This window comes from Taudactylus pleione, unplaced genomic scaffold (assembly GCF_031769625.1).
Source record: "Taudactylus pleione unplaced genomic scaffold, aTauple2 ptg000040l, whole genome shotgun sequence".
Lineage (NCBI taxonomy): Eukaryota > Metazoa > Chordata > Amphibia > Anura > Myobatrachidae > Taudactylus > Taudactylus pleione.
In genome coordinates, this window is record NW_028284442.1 from 6419559 (window position 1) to 6445407 (window position 25849).

At 44.9% G+C, this 25849-nt stretch overlaps 1 protein-coding gene across 2 annotated transcripts in view; it reads right to left on the bottom strand.

Annotated features, from left to right (window-relative positions):
* Positions 1-208: 208 nt before the first annotated feature.
* Positions 209-25849, bottom strand: part of MON2 (MON2 regulator of endosome-to-Golgi trafficking) — a 151013-nt gene continuing 125372 nt past the window's right edge. For both annotated transcript variants that reach the window (XM_088454372.1, XM_088454371.1), the window contains one exon: positions 209-809. In XM_088454372.1, coding sequence (XP_088310498.1) covers positions 646-809 — 164 coding nt within the window. In that variant the 3' untranslated portion in view covers positions 209-645. The remainder of the gene's footprint in view (positions 810-25849) is intronic.

The window sequence follows — 25849 nt, forward strand, 5'->3', positions numbered from 1 at the left end:
ATCACAAATCACCGCATTTAAACAAGATACAATCAAATGAATTTGTTTAGAATTAGTTTGTCACATATAAGGATAACAATATGCACTAATTAAAGGCAGATTTTGTTTTTACGAAAAAATTGTTAATATAAAGATCGCAAAAGCACTACAAATTATTATTATGCTTTGAACACTGCCAGTACCAATCTTGTTTTAAATAATGGGACAATTTATTACAGAACTGTACCATTTATTTTACACACAAATATGACAGTTCTCTTGGTTTACAAAGGCTAACAAAAATATGGAATGTTAATAGTATTGTTTTGCATAAAATTAAGTACATACTGTACTTCCGGAGCAATCAAACCACAAATTTAAGTTTGACCGAAGAGCAGTATTTGTGTTAATTTACAACTGTCAGATAAGTCCTCACCCCTTTAGTTTTGAAACAAAATGATAATTTACTGCACCCAATCAATGTGTATTCAGAAAGGCTCACACTGCTACTCGCACAGGGACATTTATTGAGGTGTAAGCTTGTTGTCATGAATGGCTGATCTCATTAGTATAGTTAAAAGGTGAAATGTGTCCTTTTGGAAAAATAATTTCACTTCGGATGAAACATTCATCAGGTGTAGATTCTGTGTCCGTCATTCAAAGTGGTCATGACTCTCCATTCTGCACCTTGGCTGCTGGTGGATGCATGAAGTCCTTAAACGGAACTAGAGCTTCTTTGAGAGCTGTACACACTTCAGAGGACGAACATGTAATGCATTCCACTAACGTGGGGTAGAGAGAAATCACCTGTGCCCAGGTGTTACCATCAACTGTAACAAAGTAAATATATTGCATTAAAATTTACATTTGACATATTTAATATACACAATACTGTAGTCAAAAAATTTATAATTTGTGCAATGAAGTAAAAATTATTCAACCCAGACCAAAAAATTCTTGGGTCTGCTAGCATTCAATAGAGCATTTCAAAGGTGAGCTTATGAAAAAATTAGCTAACTATTGTAAAGTGTTCAGCTCCATTTTTAGCAAAATTCACTAAGATGAGATTCGGTCTGTTTTAGTGTAAATTAAATTTTCTGATAACCACTACTGGTTTCAGAGGGAGATCATTGGATATTTTATAAAAAAAAATTACAATAGTGGGGCTAAGTAACATGAATGTAATGTGTGAACATACAACAAATTAAATACAATAATATAAATCAGAAAATAAAGCCTAAATGAGCTTACAAACTAAGATGTGGGGGACAACTGATAGCAAGATAAACTTGAAGCTGGTGGGGTGATAGCGGAGTTTGGGTGGCTACTGTTAAGCTGCATACACACGGTACAATCTGCATAACCAACAATATCGCTGAACGATTCCCTTGAATTTGATGTAGTGCAGGACAAACTATATTGGGTGTACACACTGATATATATCTGATAGATATCTTTCAGTGAAGTCATCTTGCCACATCTCTGAACATGCAAATCTTGATGAAATCGCCTAAGTTGGCCTGCATGTACGGACGACCATATAGTTATCGTCCATGCGGGAAAGCGCATCGTTGGTCGTTCGCCGCTTAAGAATGAATAATATGTACGAATCATCATTCATAAATATCGTACCCTGTGTACGCACCTTAAGGAAGAAGCATTATCGGCCACCAATATTAGCACCCTTTTGGGGAGTGGTATTTTTAGGCTTCTACCGTGATGTTTTAGGGTTGGAATAATGATAGTGGAAGATGGAGACATGAACTAGCTATTGTAAAAATGAGTCAGCTGCTGGCATCCATTACCACCCTTCACCATTTATCTAAGCTGACCCTCTTTTCTGGAGAAGGCTGGTCATGCTGCACAGACAGCCATGTGGTTATTTACGTGCTTGCCGTTTATTGTGTAATCTAAAAACATTTTTTTACAAGAAGGGTGGTAGATGAATGGAGTGATTAATGTAAACAGATTTTAATGCCTTACATTATTATGTCTGTGACTAGTTACTACATGAGTTTTAGTGATACTTTAATAATAAACAACATTTTTATTGGTTCATTCAAGACTAACTACTATGGGCCTGATTCAGATACATGCGCTAATCTAGTCGCAGCTCAGATCCCGTAAACAGCTGCTATGCGAAAATATGCTAATGCATGCAGCGCCTGAAAATGTATAGACAAATTCAGATCCAAGCAAGTGCGTACAAACACCCAGCGGTGATCACAGTTCCTTCGATATTCAAACATCAACTCCACGGTTGCTCAGAATGGCCGCAGGAACCAAGATGCTGGCGCCATATTTAAGATCACAGAAGTAGGGGGCGTGGCTTGCTGGCTGAAAGGAGCAGACATGCTTCCTTGCAGCTCCTCAGACTACCCTTAAAACCCCTCAATTCGGCTGGACCCCACCGCTTCTATTGGTCCTCTCTGCCCAGTCTGCCCGGACCTTGGAGGTGTTTTGCGGCCCTGGAGCGGCTGAGGCTTACACCACTTCCAGAGGCCCCGACCTCGATTTTGGAGCTCCGTGGAGCGGAGCAGTCGCAGCTTCCGCTGGACTGGGCTGCAGCCCTCCTGCACCCCCCGGACCCTCATTGACAGCTGGGACCCAAGGTGAGACCAATCGATTGATATACAGTTTACACCCCCGCCCTGACAGCTACTGTCACAACATGTACCAACTGAAACCTCACCCTCTCCCACCCCTAATTAGTACACGTGGAGTTTGTTACATTCTTTTACCCCCTTTTATACACCCACATTCATAATGCCTAGAACGAAGAAACCCCCTGCAGGAGACCTTATGCCATACCTCACAAAACCTAAATCACTGCCTGTCGCTAAAGATACTGCACCAAAATCGGCTCATGGCCACTTTAACTTAGAATCGGAAGATGACCTCTCTCCCATTACTCGCAGAGACTTTCTTTTACTGTTCAAAGAACTCAAAGATGTGAAAAAGTCTGTTCAGGCTCTTCATATCATCCAAGCAGAAATTTCTGCCATTGGTTCCAGAACAGACCAACTAGAACGTAGAGTTGAGGAGGTGGTTACATTCCAGCAATCTTACGACGCCGACCTCACACAGCTATGCCAAGATGTTGCTCAGCTTCAAGACGGCCAAGAAGACCAAGATAACAGGGCCCGACGTAACAACATCCACATCAGAGGTATTCCTGAAGACGTCGACCTCCCCTACCTTGAGCTCTATCTCAAAGACCTGTTCATGCAACACTCTCCCTCTACTCCGGAGGATCACCTGCTCCTAGACCGAGCCCATTGTGTGCTGAAACCGCACTCTCAATCTTCTTCTCAACCTCGACATGTTATTCTATGGATACATTACTTTACAGCCAAGGAGGCTATAATGAGAGAAGTTCGCAAGCTCCCTTCGGTCTCCGTTAGGGAAGCTATTCTCCAGGTCTTTCAGGATGTTTCCCCTTTGACTCTTGCTAAACGCAGGGACTTGAAGCCTCTTACCACCCTGCTTCGCCACCATTACATAAGATACCGCTGGGGTTACCTCTTTCACATTCTAATATGGCACCAGAATCAACTACATATGGCTTGGGTTCTCCTTGAAGCTCAACCTCTTCTTTCAACACTGGGCATATCTGAAGAACTTGTCCCTACATCCTCGGCCCCCCTCCCCCAAAGGTCTCGACAACCGACTCAGCGCCCCCCCCCTCCATCTGAATGGTCTACTGTTCCTACGTCTTCCAACTCTTCCACTCTGATCCCTGAAACCTGAGACCCTCCAAAAGGTTTATTGTTGCATTATTATTATTGTGATCTAATGGCGGGGCCCCTCCATCGGTGAGGATGTCCCCCACTATGAATATTTTATATTATAGTCTCACTATTTGTACCTAGAATTCATGTAGCCTATTTTTGATATTTTTACAGAAGTTTATGTAATTATGTGTCTTGATGAAGCTCTGATTATAAGATATAGCTATACATGCTTATATCTTAACTGGTCGCTCATTACAGTCTTATTGAGACTCTGTTGAATTGTTTATATGTATTAGCCCATGTATATACTTAGTATTTTGGTTGTCTCCGGGATGATTTATCCCTCGATTTATTGCCATTCCTTGTTTATTATTTTATTTTTTATGTTTCTGTTTCGCTTTCTATTGTATTTCCCTTTCCCATTTATATGTCCCCCTCCTTATATTGTTTTCCATTTTTTGCACAATGTTGGCTCACCTATATTTTTTTCTACTTTTTGTGGTCTCCTTCCCCCTTTTTTTTTTTTTGTTTGTTTCTTTTACTTTCTTTCCCTATACTCCACCTGTACGATATTGCATTTTTCTTCTGCCTGTATATTTACTACATTTAGGGCTTGTGGAAGGGCCCTATATTATATATATACACTTTTTTTTTTCTCTCTGTTCTCTATGACATCACTATGGAGATGCGGCCCAGTTCTGCCGCGCCCCCACAGGATCTTGTACCCATCTGCTGACCTATGTGCTTTATTAGTGCGTAGTTTCCCTCCCCTCTGTCAGCACCCATGTCCTTGGACCCTTGTGCCATTTGGCCGACCTACCTTCCCTCACCGGTTTCCCTTCTGTCTCCAACAGGACAATCCCCTCCTTCCTATATGCCTGACGACATGTCACTTTTGTTTACCTCCCCATCTTCAAATGTCTTCTTTTCTAGCTTTCCTCTCAACCATCGCGCATGGGTCTTAAGGTACTTTCCTTCGACGTGAAGGGCCTCAATAGCTCCCAAAAACGTAGCAAGCTCTTTACCACTCTTAATTTATATAAAGGAGATTTAGTGTTTCTCCAAGAAACCCACTTTTTGCGAAATCTCCATCCAGAACTTCGCTCTAAGGCCCTGATTCAGACCCACTCGCAAGCGGCTGTCCGCTCGCAAGTGGGTCGATGGTCTGCACTGAGCATGCGCACGATGGAGGGAGCTCCGTCGTGCGCATGCACCAGACGCGACGAGCGAAGGAAAGTCCTTCGCTCGTTGTGTCTGATCAAAGGGGGCGTGCTGTCGATGTTGATTGACAGCACGCCCCCTTTGGTGGGCGTGCCTCCCTGACGGGGGCGTTCCCAAGGGAACGCCTCCCATCAGATGCCGGCCCACTGACATCACTAGTGATGTCAGTGGGAGTGATTTTGGCTCTGATAGAGCCAAAATCACTCCGGGCCTTGCGGTTGAAAACCTCAACCGCAGGCTCCGGTTCGCAGTTTCGATGGTCGCGATGGTCACGACTATCGCGGCCATCAAACTGCACGCTCGTATAGGCTGTGGGTGGTGACCCACAGCTATACGAGCATCCAGGAGGACGCTCCATTTTTATGGAGGGCGGCCCTCATTCAGAGCGTGCGCTCTGCTCAGAGCGTACGGCTCTGAATGAGGGCCTAAATCCTATCCCACCACATTTCATGCCTGCGACTCTAGGCAGAAAAAGCGAGGAATTGCTATCCTTTTTGCTCACCACCTCACCTGTGATATGATCGACTCTTATGAAGATAAAGAGGGCCGCTTCCTTATTCTTGTGGGAACTCTTAACAATACTCTCTGTACCATTGTTAATATATATGCCCCTACCCAAGCCCAGACAGCTTTCTTCACTAGACTAGATACCCTCCTCTCTCGAAAATGGCAGGGCTCCCTTATTGTATCTGGTGATTTTAATGCAGTATTGAACCTCTCACTAGATAGATCTACCTCGGGGGCCACCAACTCCAACAGGACAGACCTCCGTAACTCCAAGGCGCTGCTTTATCTGATGAAGTCCCACCTCTTCTATGATTCCTGGCGGGTTCGAGAGCCCCTTACTCGAGACTACACCTTTTTCTCCACTGTGCACAACTCCTATTCCCGTATAGACATGATCCTGCTCAGCCATGACCTAGCCCTACGACTTGTGGATGTTCATGTCCATCCTCTCATATGGTCTGATCACGCTCCTGTTTCAGCTGACCTCTCTTGTATCACCAAACGTCCTCGTCCAACAATATGGTGTTTAAATGACACTATCCTTCATTCTCGCGATACGATCACCCGTCTCAATACCCTTCTTACGGATTATTTTCAATTAAATGCACTCCCAGACACTTCTCCCTCCACTCTCTGGATGGCCCATAAAGCTGTTCTACGGGGACATCTGATTAGTATAGCTTCCAAAGCTAAAAAAGATTTCCTAACCCGTACTAACTCCCTCTCCATCCGCCTCCAACAACCAGAGTCACAATAAAAACAGTCCCCTAGCCCTTCCCTTCAACAGGAACTTCTTGCTGTCCGACACTCCCTTGCTCTCCTTTTTTCCCCAACACACAGGTAAACATCTAAAATGGTTGCGCCACACCTTTTATAGATAAGGCTGATAAAATGTTGGCTCCTGGCTCCGTAAGACACAACCCCATAGAAATATCCTCATGATTAAAAATTCCAATAATCACCTTCTTCGTGACCCGGCAGCTATTCGTTCTGAATTTCAGAGCTTCTACAGTAATTTGTACACCCTACACTCAGCCTCATATCCTACTTCTGTCCCACCCACTGAAACGGCAATTCAAGAATTTCTTTCCACTGCCAATCTTCCTCAGCTGTCTCACAAAGCACTCCAAGTTTTGGCTAAGGAGATCTCAGAATAGGAAATCATAATTTCCATTAAACAACAGAAGTCCGGCAAGTCCCCTGGGCCTGACGGCTTTACAACTGCATACTATAAACAATTTGTGGGACATCTGGTTCCCCACCTGCACTCTCTTTTTAATACCGTTCTACAGGGGGGCTCCTTTCCTACGGATATGCTAGAAGCCAGAATTGTCGTGGTGCCTAAGGAGGGTAAGGACCCGCATAATTGTGCTAGTTATAGGCCTATTTCCCTCCTCAACCTAGATATTAAAATATATGCAAAAATTCTAGCCAATAGACTTAACCAGTTCCTTCCCTCCTTGGTCCATTATGATCAAGTCGGGTTTGTGCCGGGTCATCATGTTCGGGATAATATCCGTAGAACCATAGACTTAATACATATCATAAATTCTAGAAGATCCCCAGCTGTTGTCCTTTCTCTTGATGCTGAAAAAGCATTCGATAGAATCTCCTGGACCTTCATGTCCCAAACCCTACGATCGTTTGGGATACCGGGAGACTTCCTGACTGGTGTCATCGCCCTCTACTCCACTACTGTTTCCATCAACAGAATCCTCTCCAACCGTTTACTTATCTCAAATGGCACCAAGCAGGGCTGCCCTCTGTCCCCTTTGATATTCGCCCTAGTAGTAGAACCTCTGGGCTCCCTCATCCGACTAAACCCTAACATTCATGTAGTGCAGGTTGGGAACTCGTCTCCCAAAATCGCCCTCTTTGCCGACGACATTCTACTTACCTTATCCAACCCCGGATATCTTTACCCAACCTTTACAAGTTATTAGACCATAATGGTGTGCTCTCCGGATATAAAATACATTTTTCAAAATCTGAATCCATGCCCCTCCATATCCCCCACCAGGATGCTGAGCCCCTTAAATCCTCATACAGTTTTAAGTGGCAACATAGGAAAATTAAATATCTTGGGGTCTTCCTGACATCCCGTTATGATCTTCTATATCAGGAAAATTTTCCCCAGCTTTTTACGAAATTACAAATGGATCTGATCTCTTGGAAACGGCTTGGCTGGGCAGGATCATCGCAGTGAAAATGAATATTCTCCCCAAATGGCTCTATCTTTTCAAAACTGCGGCCTCCGAGGTACCCTAACCCATATTTGGTGGACCTGCCCGGCTCTTGAACCCTTTTGGACCTCAGTTCATGCTCTTCTGAATAATGTCCTTGGAGACCCGATTCCAAAAGACCCATCTCAGCACCCGCTCTGTTAAATTGTTGTCCCACATCTTAGTTGCTGCTAGAAGCTTGATTGCTCGTAACTGGAAAAACCCACTTCCACCAACCCTCTCTGCCCTAAAATCACAAATCCGGCATATAGCGGAAATGGAAATTATTACCTACTATCTTCATAATAGAGGCCATATGTTTTCTCAAGTATGGGCTCCATGGCTCTCATACGACAACGCTTCGCTGCCTCTGCTCCCTGCGCTCACTACCCATATTTGATTAATGTGAAGTGGTTGAATCTGCTCCCCCCAATCAGATTTCTCTATGCAAACTAAACTAAATATTCTCCTCTCCTGTTATCCAAATGGCACGTTTTTCTTTCTACCTTATAATACTTTTTGCCCAGCAATTGGCATTTTTTATATTTTGTTTCTCTTTATAGTCCTGTTCCCCCCCCATATGCTTATTGTTATATATTTTATTGAAAAAATGGCTCATGTATATTGTTCACTATATCTGTGTTTTTTTCTATGTTACTCCTATATAAATTTTCAAAATAAAGAATTAAAAAAAAAAAGATCACAGATGTAGGCAGGTACAAGCCCCAAAAATGTCTCATTTTTGCCGCCACTCACTACAACCGCCGCACGTGCGCATTACAGCTAATCGTTCCACTGCGTAAATATCAACATTGGTACCATATCTGAATCAGGCCCCATGCCCCAATAAGCTATTCAAAAAAACTTAGGGGCTGATGCAAAGGTAAATGCACATCTGTTTGTGGGTTGTGTCTAGCGGTTTTCACTCTGTGCATGCAACGGAACAAAGTATACTGAGCTACGGTTGATGCAGATTCATAAGCAATCTGCTTGTAACTGAAGGGGCATAACTGGGTGTAATGGGGCGTTCTTATGTAGGCAAGTTAAGTGAGGGCATGCCAATGTATCTGCGGATAATGCAGAGTTGGATATTGGCACCAAATATAGGCTGCTGTAAGTGAACACTTATGACGACTAGTAGCATACCAAGCATATGAATAGGCAGGGCCGGTGCAAGGTTTCAGGGCGTCCTAGGCAAAGGTTCACAATGCCACCCGTTTTCTCCCAAACCCTCCGCCCAGCTCACAGACACATACACAGCGCCCTAATATTCACATGACCTCAATTAAAGGGATGATTCCCCCTGCAGTTCCCCCAGTAGTAAGGGCCCCTGTAGTGCCCCCAGTTGTAATGCCGTTGTAGTGCCCCCAGTAGTAATGCTCCCTGCAGTATCCCCAGTAGTAATGCTCCCTGCAGTGCCCCCAGTAGTATTGCTCTTGTAGTGCCCCCAATAGTAATGCTCCATGCAGTGCCCCCAGTAGTAATGCCCTTGTAGTGCCCCAGTAGTAATGCCCCTGTAGTGCCCCCAGTAGTAATGCCCTTGTAGTGCCCCCAGGAGTAATGCTCCCTGCAGTGCCCCCCAGTAGTAATGCCCTTGCAACGCCGCCAATAGTAATGCTCCCTGCAGTGCCCCAGTAGTAATGCCCCTTGAAGTGCCCCCAGTAGTAGTGCTCCCAAGAGTGCCCCCAGCAGTAAGGCCCCTGTAGTAAGCCCCCCCCCCCCCGTGCACACACATACACATGAAAAAAAAAAAAAAAAAAACGTTAAACCCAGCTTCAGTGCCTGCTGCCGTCCGTCCCCGGCGCCTGCTCCTCGGAACTATGGGAGTAACGTCACAGTGCACTGCGGGACCCGGAAGCCGAAGCACAGGAGTGAGCTCCGTCCTCCGGCTGCCACTGGCGCCGGGGGGCGGAGGAGGAGCCCGGCAAATGGAAAGTGCAGGGGGTGCGATCGCTGGGTCAGCTGGCCCCTTAAGCCGTCGGGCCCCATGGCAACCGCACCCTCCGTAGTTAGGTGGACTCAAAAGCATCCTCTAGTGGCCGGTGCCCCTAGGTAGCTGCCTAAGCTTGCCTAGTGGTAGCGCCGGCCCTATGAATAGGGGGCGAGAGCACGGCATACAGCAAATATATGCAATTGATTTTCCTGCGTGCATTATACGGACACATATATGTAAGCTCGATTTCCCTCCGACTCAGCATCAGGCCTACTATGTCAAACAGGCTATGGCTCTGGGGAACTGCGAGAGATCCGGCAGTAGACATGAGCAGTACAGATTCTGCACATGAGACGATCTACTAACATCGGAGGAGCACGCAAACCATGGGGTTTCTATACTACTCTGAATCAGGATCAATGTCTTAAATGCAGATTGCATTTGGTATGCACACCAGACTGCAGTGGTAAATGAAATGAGTGAGAGAAATTAAATCTCATCATAATAAAAGGGTATAGAAATGCACACCCCCACAAAATCTAATACATTTTATAAGCAATAACAGTAGTTACAAATAGCATCCAATTATAACATGCAGTGAAAATTCAAAGTCTAACAATACATATATTGTGACAAATCAAGTTTTATTCATCATTTCACACAGCAGTGCAGGACTTAAATACATGAACAGCATTCCAGGCGTACATAAAAGCACGTATGTGTCATCACTTGTAGGCTACTGTAACCCAAGCTGAGCGCTTACTGGTACTGTGTGGGTGTATGAATGGTTAACTGTTTCTTGTAAAACACCATTTTTATTTCACCAAAGTTAGAACAGATAAAGTGCCCAAGATTCTGTAATGCCCCAATGCATGAGACTATCTTCTGTTTTAAGTTCTATTCCATAATGTACCTAAATTTTATTTAGTAGGCTACACAAAAGTTTAATCCTTAACAGTAATTAGGTTTTATGTAAATTATGGTTTTTTATATATATATATATATATACATATATATATATATATATATATATATATATATATATATATATATATATATTGTGACACAGTCAGATTAGGGGTCCCTCTCCTGGGTAGAGGTCTCCTTCCTTACACACACACAGCAGCGGGGAAGCAGCACACCAGTCTGGATGAGAGTACAAGCTGGTCGGCGCCAGTCTTTATTGTACAATGTCAGAAAAACATAAAGAAAACATAAACATAAATCCTAGCCCTGTCGGGGCACTAAATTCACAGGTGGTTCCCTCACTACCAGAACCTGGCAGGGCCTAATGCCCTCACCAGCAACAAAGGCACAGCACAACACTCACAGTTAGGTTTTCAAGTGTCTCTGAGCAAACTCCCTGCCTGCTCTCCCAGGTGAGACACTCAGCCCTAAACACACAAGGCTTATATTGGCCACTCTCAGGTGGAAACCCTCACAAGCCTGTTACCAGGCTGCAAGGCCCAAACCTGGAGCGGCCGTGGGTGGAGCCCTCCCTCTCCTCTCACCCACAACCCCCAGGTCCCAAACCGGCTTTTCAAAAAGCCGAAACACAAGCCTGCTACACTGCAGACTTTCTCCTGGGGGTTTAAAACACATAAGACAGGAATCTGGGACAAATATACCTGCCACAGACCACTTTACCAGTGATCCTATCACATATCCCCCCCTTTGTTTCGACCTGTGGGGCGGAACAACTGAAGCCCCCAAACAATGAACGCGTGACAACGCGTCTGCATTGGCCAGCTGGCTTCCTGGCCTGTGTTCCACTGCAAGTTTAAAAGTTTGTAACGCCAAGAACCATCTCGTAATTCTCGCATTACTGTCCTTATTTTCGGACATCCACTTCAAAGGGGCATGGTCAGTGATCAATTTGAACTTTCTTCCAACCAAGTAGTACCCGAGAGCCTCTAACGCCCACTTTATGGCCAACGCCTCCTTCTCCACTGTGGCATAGTTTCTCTCATGTACATTCAACTTTCTGCTAAGATAGAAAATAGGGTGTTCCTCACCCTCCTTGTTCTGGGACAGGACCGCTCCTATATCTACTTCTGATGCATCGGTTTGTACTATGAATTCCCTTTCAAAATTAGGAGTCATCAGGACTGGTTGGGAACACAACACTACTTTCAACTCCTGAAAAGCTTTCTCTGCCTCAGGACTCCATTCTACCATGACTTTTTGTTTGCCTTTGGTCAGGTCAGTCAGTGGGACTGCCATGGTGGCAAAGTTGGGTATAAAGCTCCTGTAGTACCCCGTAATTCCCAAGAAGGCTCTCACCTGCTTCTTATTCAGAGGCCGTGGCCAGTTTTGTATGGCATCAACTTTATTGAGCTGAGGCTTTATCAGGCCTCTGCCAATGGTGTATCCCAGATATTTTACTTCCTCCATGCCTAGACAACACTTTTTTGGGTTGGCTGTCAAACCTGCCTTATAGATGGAGTCCAACACTGCTTGTACCCTGGGTAAGTGAGACTGCCAATCAGGACTATGAATGACCACGTCATCCAGATAAGCAGCCGCATACCGTCTATGGGGCCTTAGAATCATGTCCATCATTCTTTGGAAGGTAGCAGGTGCCCCATGTAGCCCGAAGGGCAACATCTTGTACTGAAACAAGCCCTCTGGCGCTGAAAAAGCTGTCTTTTGTTTGGCGCTCTCGGTTAACGGTACTTGCCAATACCCTTTGGTTAGGTCAAGAGTGGTTAAATACCTTGCCGTCCCTAGTCTCTCAATCAGTTCATCCACTCTTGGCATCGATTAGGCATCGAATTTTGAAACACTGTTCAACTTTCGGAAGTCATTGCAGAAACGCACACTCCCATCGGGCTTTGGAATCAACACAATGGGACTTGACCATTCACTATGTGATTCTTCAATAACCCCTAACTCTAGCATATTTTTAATTTCTTTCGACACCGACTCTCTTTGTGCTTCTGGTAACCTATAGGGCTTTAGATTAACTTTAACCCCTGGGTCAGTGATTATGTCATGTTTAATGACCGAGGTTTTCCCAGGTACGTCAGAGAACAGCACCCTATTTCTGATCAGAAACTCCTTGACCTCTTGTTGTTGGATTGCTGACAGGGTTTTTGCCACTGTCACTTCGGGAACTAAGGGCCCTGGATTTACTGGAGGGGCTCGGACGGCCGACAGTACCGTTCTATCTTTCCAGGGCTTTAACAGATTTATATGGTATATCTGTTCCGGCTTTCTTTTCCCCGGCTGGTAAACTTTGTAATTGACCTGCCCCACTCTTTCTAAGATTTCAAAGGGCCCTTGCCATTTAGCCAAAAGTTTATTTTCCACAGTGGGAACCAATACTAACACTCTGTCCCCAGGAGCAAAGCTGCGTAACCGAGCATTGCGGTTGTATACCCTCTGCTGTGCCTGTTGAGCCTGTTCCAGGTGCTCTCTCACTATTGGCACTACCGCAGCAATTCTCTCCTGCATTTGAGAAACATACTCAATCACCGTTTTGTAAGGACTAGACTGCCCCTCCCATGTCTCTTTGGCAATGTCTAGTAACCCCCTTGGGTGTCTCCCATACAACAAGTTGAAGGGTGAAAACCCGGTGGAGGACTGGGGAACTTCTCTTATGGCCAACAATAAATACGGCAATAAGTAATCCCAATCCCTACCATCCTTGTCGACCACTATCCTAAGCATGTGTTTTAACGTCTTGTTAAACCTCTCGACCAGCTCATCGGTTTAGGGGGTGATAAACCGAAGTTTTTAACTGTTCGATTTTGAACAGGCGGCATAACTCTTTCATGACTTTTGACATAAACGGTGTACCCTGGTCAGTTAGTATCTCCTTAGGTATACCCAGCCTGCTAAAGACATGAACTAGCTCTCTGGCAATGGTCTTGGTTGACGTATTGCGCAACGGGATCGCTTCCGGGTACCTGGTAGCATAATCCATTATGACCAGAATATACTGGTGTCCCCTGGCAGAAAAGGTGCCACCAGACTTGCCCACTGCTCCTTGGGCCAACTCTCCCTTTCGGCCGTTCTTTCAAATGCGGTGAGGTAGGCCTCCACATCATCGCTCGAAGTCATCTTTTGGAGGAAGTGACTGGCTCGTATGGAGTGAGTGGTGGTGGGAGGACCAGTAGTAACATCTCTGGGCTGGGCGACCAGGTGCTGTACCACCTCTTTTATGGCCTGGCTGTTTTCCGCTAAGGCCCGGCTGTTTTCCGCTAAGGCCTGGCGGGTTTCCTCTACGGCGACCTGTTGTTGCCTCTGGGCTGTCTCCAAGGCCAACAGTTGCACCCTGGTGGATTCCTGCTGAGCTCTGGTAGATTCCAGCTGAAGTTTGTTTGTCTCCTGCTGAGCTGCTGTAGCTTGGAGCAAGGCTTTAATAATGTCCTCCATTTTGTCCTGGGGTGTAGGTTGGAAGCTGAACCTTGCCTCTCTGAGCATTGGCTGACGCCTCCTCTATGGGACTCCAAGGACACAGTGTTATTTCCACACTCACCAATTGGGTGTCTGTCCCTTTAATTTTTAAACTGAAAGTTTTCCTCTAGCTGCAACTTCAGTGTGTGTGGGTGCCCGCATTCTCCACCATATTATGACACAGTCAGATTAGGGGTCCCTCTCCTGGGTAGAGGTCTCCTTCCTTACACACACACACACAGCGGCGGGGAAGCAGCACACCAGTCTGGATGCGAGTACAAGCTGGTCGGCGCCAGTCTTTATTGTACAATGTCAGAAAAACATAAAGAAAACATAAACATAAATCCTAGCCCTGTCGGGGCACTAACTTCACAGGTGGTTCCCTCACTACCAGAACCTGGCAGGGCCTAATGCCCTCACCAGCAACAAAGGCACAGCACAACACTCACAGTTAGGTTTTCAAGTCTCTCTGAGCAAACTCCCTGCCTGCTCTCCCAGGTGAGACACTCAGCCCTAAACACACGAGGCTTATATTGGCCACTCTCAGGTGGAAACCCTCACAAGCCTGTTACCAGGCTGCAAGGCCCAAAACCTGGAGCGGCCGTGGGTGGAGCCCTCCCTCTCCTCTCACCCACAACCCCCAGGTCCCAAACCGGCTTTTCAAAAAGCCGAAACACAAGCCTGCTACACTGCAGCCTTTCTCCTGGGGGTTTAAAACACATAAGACAGGAATCTGGGACAAATATACCTGCCACAGACCACTTTACCAGTGATCCTATCACAATATATATATATATATATATATATATATATATATATATATACATACATACACACACACACACACGCAGTCAGGTGCATAAATATTGGGACATTGACAGAATTTTCATATTTTGGCCTCTATTCACCACCACAATGGCTTTGAAATGAAACAAACAAGATGTGCTTTAACTGCAGACTTTCAGATTTAATTTGAGGGTAATTACATCCAAATCAGGTGAACGGTGTAGGAATTACAACGGTTTCTATACGTGCCTCCCACTTTTAAGGGGCCAAAAGTAATGGGACAAACTAAACAATCCTAAATCTAACTTTCACTTTTTAATACTTTGTTGCAAATCCTTTGCAGGCAACTACAGCCTAAAGTCTGGAACGCATAGACATCACCAGAGGCTGGGTTTCATCCCTGGTGATGCTCTGCCAGGTCTCTACTGCAAATGTCTTCAGTTAATGCTTGTTCTTGGGGCATTTTCCTTTCAGTTTAGTCTTCATCAAGTGAAATGCATGCTCAATCGGATTCAGGTCAGGGGATTGACTTGGCCATTGCATAACATTCCACTTTTTAGCCTTAAAAACTCTTTGGTTGCTTTTGCAGTATGCTTCGGGTCATTGTCCATCTGCACTGTGAAGCGCCGTCCAATGAGTTCTGAAGCATTTGACTGAATATGAGCATATAATATTGCCCGAAACACTTCAGAATTCATTCTGCTGCTTTTGTCAGCAATCACATCATCAATAAATACAAGGGAACCAGTTCCATCGGCAGCCATACATGTCCACGCCATGACACTACCACCACCATGCTTCACTGATGAGGTGGTATGTTTTGGATCATGAGCAGTTCCTTTCCTTCTCTTCTCTTCCCATCACTCTGGTACAAGTTGATCTTTGTCTCATCTGTCCATAGGATGTTGTTCCAGAACTGTAATGGCTTTTTTAGATGCTGTTTGGCAAACTCTAATCTGGTCTTCCTGTTTTTGTGGCTCACCAATGGTTTACATCTTGTGGTGAACCCTCTATATTCACTCTTGTGAAGTCTTCTCTTGATTGTTGACTTTGACACATATACACCTACCTCCTGGAGAGTGTTCTTGATTTGGCCAACTGTTGTGAAGGGGTTTTTCTTCACCAAAGAAATAATTCTTCTGTCATCCACCACAGTTGTTTTCCATGGTCTTCCGGGTCTTTTGGTGTTGCTGAGCTCTACGGTGCATTCTTTCTTTTTAAGAATGTTCCAAACAGTTGATTTGGCCACACCTAATGTTTTTGCTATCTCTCTGATGGGTTTGTTTTGATTTTTCAGCCTAATGATGGCTTGCTTCACTGATAGTGACAGCTCTTTGGATCTCAGATTGTGAGTCGACAGCAACTGATTCCAAATGCAAATGTCACACCTAGAATCAACTCCAGACCTTTTACCTGCTTAATTGATAATGAAATAATGAGGGAATAGCCCACACCTGTCCATGAAATAGCTTTTGAGTTGATAGTCCCATTACTTTTGGCCCCTTAAAAAGTGGGAGGCACATATAGAAACCGTTGTAATTCCTACACCGTTCACCTGATTTGGATGTAATTACCCTCAAATTAAATCTGAAAGTCTGAGGTTAAATCACATCTTGTTTGTTTCATTTCAAAGCCATTGTGGTGGTGACTAGAGGCCAAAATATGAAAATTCTGTCAATGTCCCAATATTTATGCACCTGACTGTATATATACATACATATATATATTTCTGCAAACTAATAATAGGAATACAATATGATGGACAGTACAGAACTTCAGAAAAAGCACGCAAACCAATGAGCATAGTGTATGTACAGTAGATAGTCTGTGTAATATCACTGATTTGCGGTTTGCAATACTTAACATTAAAAGAGAAATGGGATATGCAAATGTGGCTCATTTATTTACAGTTGATATAAACCCAAAGAGTGAAGTGAAAGGTACAAATTTAGAAGGAATGTATGGAGACACTTTGGGACAAACTATGGACGTCTGATCAAAAACATGCAGGTGTGAATTCAGAAAGGTATTGTTAAGGCCAAAAGTGGCTGATTGGGCCTCAGTTCATGTTCTGTTATCTTTTGAAATACATATGGTAACCTGTGTTTCCGCACTACAAAAATTCCACAACTATTTACAATATGCATCTGTTCAACTTGCACAATGTTGCTAACTCCAGCTAATGTCTTCTCCTCGGATGTCTAATGTAGGCCCCAAATGCATTAACAGGTGTTTTGTTTCTATATGTACTAATCATTACAAAATTGTTTAATTCTTGAGAACAGTTGATCACATCTGGCTGAACAAATAATTCAGAAATTTAATTGGTCAGCTTGGAAAATTAATTTGGACATTGTAGCAGAGTACACACTATAAAATGGTGTGACCCAGCGATGGAACAATACGATGTAATGATATATCATGCACGCTGTACACACTGCACGATCCAGTGTGCGACGGTGCAATCTATGGTTACATGCTGTATGTAACTGCATTGTGTCGTTCATTGCATCGTCCCATCTGCAGAACATCAGATGTGAGGATGCAGAGAACGATGGATCGGGCGTACACACTATATTGGGTTGGGTATGGTATTCTGGCAGTCGGGATTCCAGCGGTCAGAATACAGACAGCGGCATCCCGACAGTCAAAATCCCCACCGTATTAGGCAAGTATCCTAACCCTAACCCCCCTCTCCCGCAGCCTAACCGTAACCCTCCCCCTAATGCCTAACCCCAATACTTACCGTCGGAATGTCAGCGGTCGGAATTCTAGAGCCGGGATTCTGGCGCCGGTATTCTGACCGCTGGGATACCGACTACATTTCCACTGTATGATGTATAAAATATATCCTTCCGATCTGCGTTGGGACGATATATCTATCTATGTGTGCTTTATGATCAGAATATTGAAATCAAAACAATACTTTAAGTTTTTTGTTATTTTTTCAAACATGCAGATCATGTAGCCAGTTTGTGGCCAGCAGCAATTTACAAACATGACAGTGTGATTTCTGGAAAATCACACTGACATGGAAGTCATTCCTGAGTAACATTTGCCCACCAATCAATACACTTGTCTGCACTGTTTATGTACCTTTCCTGCTTATGGGTGGTGTTACATGGTGCTTCCTGCTAGAAAAGCTCTGGATTTGATAGGGCTTAATCACTCCTGGGGTGATAGTATTAAGTGAATGAGGAACTCTCCTACCCTGCAGTCCCTGGGAGCAACACAGCTTTGAGTGCAATCTCTCCTGTGTAACAGGGCAAGAGTGGCCACCCCTCACTTCACAACACTCAATAGCTCCCACAGTGGTACATTAAACATTTGGATTTTAGAAGCTGGAACAGTGTTAGCAATGGAATCGGTAGCGGCAGCCCGACGGAGGAGGAAATCCAGATAGTCACCAGGTAAGTATAAACTAACCTAATTTTACCCCCTAACCTCCCCTCTAGGTGCCTAAACCTAACCCCCCCCTTCCCTGCCGCCTAAACCTAAGTCCCCCGGGGGGGGGTGCCTAACCCTAACCTCCCTCTGGGGGTGCCTAATCCTAACCGTCCCTCCCCCTAGCCTAACCCTAACCTCCCAGGGGGGCGCCTAACCCTAAATCCCCCCTGGGAGCCCTAAACCTAACCCTCCCCCCCGCGGCTGTCCGCGCCTGGCATCCCTTCGATCGGGATGCCGGGCGCTGGTCTCCCGCCTGTCTTTTAACCCTCGCCGGGATTTAGTAGTCTAGAAGCCGGCGGTCGGCTTCATAAACGTATACCGTTAGCAATCAATGTGTCTGTATGATACCATTCTCACATGCACTGTTCTTATGATCAGCAAGTAAATTTGCCCAGTTAAATACAATACTGTAGGTAGTGGTTTTACGTATAAACTTTTAAATGTAAAAGCTAAAATGAAAAAAAAAAAGAAAGATAAACAAATAGGCATAAGCCGTAATTTTGTAATGTGAACTGGCTACCTGGAAATGTTCAGTCCTGATATACTGTACTCCATCATTACATATGCACTGCGGCAAAGCGTGTGAACACTAATACACACAGTTTAATGATTGATTTTTAACACATTTCAATGTACTTTTAATGCATTGTACTTTTACCAATACAATCTACTGTATTGTTACCACAAGTTAAGACATGATGTATATGTTGGTGTGAACAAGTTTATAAGAAACATATAATTCTATTTTTAATGTAGTTTTCAGGCATTAGTGGTGAACGAAAGGATGTAACATTCTTATCAGGCTGCACAGTAAACTGAATATGCTGGCTAGCCTGATAAACCAGGACATGTATTATTGATTAATCTTCAATTAACCTTTTATAGCATCAAAATAGCGCTTTACAGGGGATGTTAAATCATTCAGTATCAATGTGCAAATAGTAGTTTAACAGAATTTATTCTTATTTTCTGTTTTTAGTGGTACTTTAAAACCACTAAAGTGCATACAAAAAAAGAAAGGAGTTATAAAATAGCAAAAATGAAAAGTTTATCTGATGTAATGAGTAATTACATCTTAACAAAATAAAAACCTACTATTTTAACAAGTTTAAAGTAGTGTCCACTATCCACAACAGTAAATGCATGGTATAAGTAACTATAACTACATGGTATAAGTTCTAAGTAAGCTACTGTATGGTATAGGCAAGTATAACTGTATGGTACAGGTATAAGTATCTGCATTCTATAAGAACAACTGCATGGTATAAGTAACTATAACTACATGGTATAAGTTCTAAGTAAGCTACTGCATGGTATAAGTAACTATAACTACATGGTATAAGTTCTAAGTAAGCTACTGCATGGTATAAGTAACTATAACTACATGGTATAAGTTCTAAATAAGCTACTGCAAGGCTCAACAAAACCCGGGGGCCAGGTCGCCATGGCGACCAGATTTGGCTGCCTGGCGACCAGGTTTTCAGCAACCCCCGGGCCCTGTAGTGCAGACCGCGAGCGCGGTCCACATTACAGAGTAACAAACATACAGCTGTCAGCGGCGGCTGTATGTTTGTTATAGCAGCCGATGAGAGTCTGTCAGACTCTCATTGGCTGCTGCGTCGTCCACGGAGTGAGCCGGCTGGAGCTCACGCATGAGCTACACCTTCTGGCTCACCCCGCAGCAGGTTGGGAGAGACGTCATTATGTCTCTCCCATAGTGCAGAGCGGCCAGGAGGAGCGGACAGCGGCGGTCGTCGGCAGGAACGGGTATCAGGTAAGTTGCGTTTTTTGTTTTTTTAAGGGGCACTGCATAGGGGGGATGGTCGCTACTGTAGGGACACTGCATAGGTGGGGGTGGCCGCTACTGTGGGGGCACTGCATATTGGGTGTGGCTGCTACTTGGGACACAGGGGGGGGTCACTAATGGGGTCACTGCATAGCGGGGACTACTACTGGGGGCAATGCATATGGGGGAGGGGCACTTCTGGGGGCACCGATTAAAGGAGCACTACATAAGGGAACCACTACTGGGGGCACTGCAGAGGGGGGATTACTACTGGGGGCACTGCAGAGGGGGGGATTACTACTGGGAGCACTGCAGAGGGGGGGATTACTACTGGGGCACCCCGTTAGTGGTGTGGCCATGGGGGTTGGTTGTCAGGGGCGTAGGTGCTCAGTAATGCTTCCCGGGGGGAAGGGGGGGTCTGGCTCCTACACTTTCATCGTGGCTCCTAAGTTTTAGAAAAATTTGTCAAGCCCTGAGCTACTGCATGGTATAAGTAAGTAACTGCTTCATGTAATTAATTACAACGGCATGGTATAAGTAAGTAACTGCTTCATGTAATTAATTACAACGGCATGGTATAAGTAAAAACAACTACATAGTATAAGTAACTGCATGGTATAAGTATGTAGAAATGTATGGTTTAAGCTAAGTAGAAACACATGACATGGTAGCATGGTTGGCAAAGTGATGAGCACTGCTCTCACACACACCTGAGGTGAGGATATCAATTCCCAACCAAGGCATAATCTGTGTGAAGTTTGTACGTTCTCCTGTGTTTGCATGGGTTTCCTCTGGTCGCTCCGTTTTACACCCATACTCCAAAAACTTACTGACTGGTTACTTTGTTTGTCAAAAGCCAAATAACCTTAGTGTTTACTTGTGTCCATGTGATAAGGAACATATTGTAAACTCCACTGGGACAGGAACGGATGTGAACCACTAAAATATTCTCTGTAAAGTGCTGTGTAATATGTGTGCGCTATATAAATATCTATTACTAAAATGGAAAAGGTAAGTATAACAGCATGGTAAAAGTAAGTACAACAGCATAGTAGTATAACAGCACGGTAAAAGTACTGCAAGTACAACATCAGGGTAGTATAACAGCATAGTAAAAGTAAGTTCAACAGCATGGAAAAATTAAATACAATCGCATGGGAAATGGAAGCACAGCAGCAAGGTAAAAGTATTGGTGCGTACACATGGTCAGATAAGCAGTTAGATTTTCACGATAACAATCCTATCGATATTGTTAAAATCTGACCGCTTCTGGCCCCTGCAAATGAGTAAACGATGGCGCGGCCATGTTTGGCCGTTACCGACCATCGTCCGTAGTCCGTGCAAGCAGGCATACCTGGTCGATAACGATCAGGTTATCCTGTTTACTATAGGGACGTTCGCGGGTCGTTATAGTCGTAGGTGCCAAACATGCATGTGTTGGATGTTCAATAACGATCATCCAACACATGCAGGACGATCAGATAACGATCGTTATCGGATTGTCCCGCGATATGACCGTGTGTACGCATCATAAGAAGTAACTGCATGATTTGATAAGTTATAAGTAGAACCAAATGCTGACTAGTCCTAATATATTCCAGGAAAAGAATAGTGGTAGACATGGAGTGCTGTGCAGCCCAATAATGGTCTCTGTGAGAGAGGGCTGCATAGCATAGGAATGCCAATGCTTTCTTAGACTGGGTTTGTGGAGTTCATTAAGAGATGGGGTAAGGAAAACTATAGTGACCCTGTCATCCATCTCTTAAGGAAAGTTTTGATGAATGTGTTGCCTGAGGATGTATGATTCACAAACCTTGAAGGTCACACAAACTCGATATTGCTTCTGCAAGTTCTTTCAATTAATTCCACCATCTGCATTCCTTTCCCATCTCCTTTAGTTGTCATGGATTTTATTTTAATAAACTGATCCACAAGGAGATAAACATATTTCATAACAGGGATAATAGGTTGTTTACATTACTTGAAATGTCTGCTGGTGACTATTACCACCATAACTTGCTGCTCTTATTTGTTCAGAATAAAAAACAGCGGCAAGCAAGATCACTTAAAACATTTGAACGCATAAGTCAGGCCTGTGTCTGTGCTCCCTAAGATGCTGGAATTGTCTAGGACACAAAATGATGGTAGTGGTTGATGTGGTGGACATGTATACAAGAGGCTGGCTACAATTTACTGTGATGCCAGATGACACAAAAAAATGACTGGAAATTAAAATAAGAAATAGTCAATGAAATAATAACAAAATAGAAAAACACTTGTGTGGTCCTCCTCCCAATTTGTAAGCAGTACTGGTGCTTTCAGCCAATATTAGTTGGACAGAGAAGTTGGTCAGCTGGATGTTTGGTTGAAAGTCTTTAAGAGTATTATCTTAAGGGTTTTTTTTTTTTTTTTTTTTTTAAGTTTCTTGTGGGCCTATTCCAAATGCACCAATAAATCATCTTCACATGGAATACAGGCCCTGATTCAGAGCCGGACGCTCTGAAAGAGCGCTCGCTCCGAATCAGGGTGTGTTTTTTTTTTTTGTGCGGACTCCTGGCCGCTCGCATAGCTGTGAGTGACCACCCACAGCTATAGCGAGCGGCCAGGTTGATGGTCGCGATGGTCAAGACCATCGCAACCATCGGGCTTGTGACGAGACCCTTGTGGTAGGGTTTCGTGGCCGCAAGCCCCAGAGAGATTTCGGCTCTAACAGAGCCGGAATCTCTCCACTGACATCACTTGTGATGTCAGTGGGGCCGCCCCAAACGGCAGGCGTTCACATGGGAACGCCTCCGTTTGGGCAGCCACCACACCCGGCCCGCCCACCAAAGGGGGCGAGCTGTCACTCAACATCTCGCCCCCTTTGGTGCGAGACCCGGAGCGATGGATTGCCCGTCGCTAGCCGGGTCTCGTCCATGAACACGACGGAGCCGGCTCCGTCGTGCGCGTGCGCACTGGCCCACCATCGACCCGGTCGCAAGCGGTCTGAATCAGGCCCACAGAGCATACTGGAGACCAGCAAAAATGAAAAAGCTTATATAATACATATATAGATTACATGAATATATACATTTGCATAAGATCACCACGTGATTCACAGAGCTGTTATTTTAATTTGCATGTCTCGACAGATGCAAAAGTGGCAGGGTACAAATATACAAATAACAGCTTTAATTTGTATGAATATCAGACTAGTGCCTGGGCGTTACATTTACAGTACATGTCCCACTAGGTTAGTTTCTAAATGAAATTATCTCTGATAGCCCCATCCACCCCCTCTAGCTCTGGGTCATGCCTTTAGTTTCACAAGATTTTGATGTTTTTAAAAACTACAAAATAATAAAATAACTTCACATTTCATCAGTTTCCATCCATTTTTTACATGTGTTCCTATAATAACAATGCACTCATGATCAGCAGATCGGTCGTGTGATGGTTTACAGTACGAAACATCAGTTCCTCTCCCACTCTATTAATGTAGGGTGGAAACATGGAGAGTGGGAACAGAGAATAGCACATCAGTTCCTCTCCCAATCTATAACCAGAGGGCGGAAACATGGAGAGTGGGAACAGAGAATAGCACATCAGCTCCTCTCCCAATCTATAACCAGAGGGCGGAAACATGGAGAGTGGGAACAGAGAATAGCACATCAGCATCTCTCCCAATCTATAACCAGAGGGCAGATACATGGAGAGGGGGAGCAGAGAACAGCACATCCGCTCCTCCCCCAATCCATAACCAATGGGCGGAAACATGGAGAGTGGGAACAGAGAATAGCACATCAGCTCCTCTCCCAATCTATAACCAGAGGGCGGAAACATGGAGAGTGGGAGCAGAGAATATCGCAATTCTTCGGATATGCAGTTGTCAGTCACATGCTCGTTTTAAACTAGCAAATTATGTACTGCAGCAAGTTCAAAAGCATGCCATGTTCTAATATTAGCTGTTCCACTACACCACTAAACTTCACATACAATTACAAGACTATATTTTCCTATGTCAACATTCAGACAGATATTAGAGTTGGCTCGTATATACTATACTTCTATATTAACTAAGCAAATTACTTCCGTATCTTTGCTTTCTAACCATGTACTGTACTGTATGTATATTTGGTAGAGTAAAGCAGTGTACACACTTGGCGATTAGGAAAGACAGTACGATTATGACATCGTAATTGTACAGTCGTTCCTGATCCCCTGTAGTGCCTACACTGAACGATATGTCGTTCAGTGTAGGAAACCTCCATCATTCCTGAACATGGCCAATCTGTTCAGGTGATGATAGATGTCAGAAACGACCAGCGGGAGCGCGCATCGCTGGTCGTTTCCGACATTATAGTGCACGATTTGTGCACGATTACTGAGCGATTGCACGATTACGATGTCATAATCGTGCAATTGCTCAGTAATATCACCAAGTGTGTACACTACACACCTTTAGTTTTTATTGCTTTCAGTTATGATACTTCTTGGGTTGTGCAATAGCAAATCCTCACAATAGCTATACTAAGAAATTTATCACAAAAGTGATATAACACAATAGCAACATATATTGCCCATTGGTCACACTTGAGACACAGGGCCTGATTCAGAGCCGCTCGTAAGCGGCCGCTCGTTCGCTCCGAGCGATGTTCACACATCTGCGCATGCGTATGGGTCGTAATGCGCATGTGCCAACCAGTCATTGCGGTCGGAAATCGAGTGCTCGCAAAATAGCGAGTGCCTACTAATTTGAGTGACAGGATGAGGCATTTGTGGGTGGTAACAGGGGAAGGTGCTTGAAAACGGGGAGTTGTGATCCGAACGCAGGCGTGCCAAACGGTCAAAAAGGGCGTTTTAAGGGTGTGCATAATTAACAAAGCAGCGTCATCGACCACGTCACTTGGTTGTTTCTTAGCCTGAACTGTTCGCATGATTGCAGTAGGAAAATCCTACCACAAGCACTGCGAGCAGTTCAGACGCCTTTCGATGTACTCGATTAATCTAATAAATAGCGGAGATGACGTAGGATGCGAGTGGCCAGGGGGCGTCTTTACAAAATAGTGAGTGCATGTTTCGTTTGCTCGCTCAGACATAGAGGCGTCAACAGACCGCAAAGAGTGAGCGCTCAATTTAAATAGCCGGCCCCTTTTTCTGAACGAGCGAGCGCATATAGCGTCCGGCTCTGAATCAGGCCCACAGGTCATAATATACAGGCCCCACCAATATCACACTGATCACAAAATCGCACAAATATCAAAGACCTAATACACAGCCGGACGCTCTGATAGAGCGCTCGCTCTGAATCAGGGCCGGGCTTTTTTTTTTTTTTTTAATGGCCTCCTGCCCGCTCACATAGCTGTGCAGGAAGATGGTCGCGATGGTCAAGACCATCGGGCTTGCGATGAGACCCTTGTGGTAGGGTCTCGTTGCCGCAAGCCCTAGAGTGCTTTCGGCTCAAACAGAGCCGAAAGCACTCCCACTGACATCACTTGTGATGTCAGTGGGGCCGGCCCCAGACGGTAGGCGTTCCCATAGGAACGCCTCCGTCTGGGCAGCCACGCCCCCGGCACGCCCACCAAAGGGGGCGTGCTGTCACTCAACATCGACAGCACGCCCCCTTTGGTACGAGACCTGGAGCGACGGCTTGCCCGTCGCTATCTGGATCTCGCGCATGCGCACGACGGAGCCGGCTCCGTCGTGCGCATGCGCACTGGGCCACCATCGACCCGATTGCGAGCGCTCAGTGCTCGCGAGCGGGTCTGAATCAGGCCCAGAGGCCCTGATTCAGAGCCGGACGCTCTGACAGAGCGCTCGCTCAGAATCAGGGCGTCTTTTTTTTTTTTTTTAT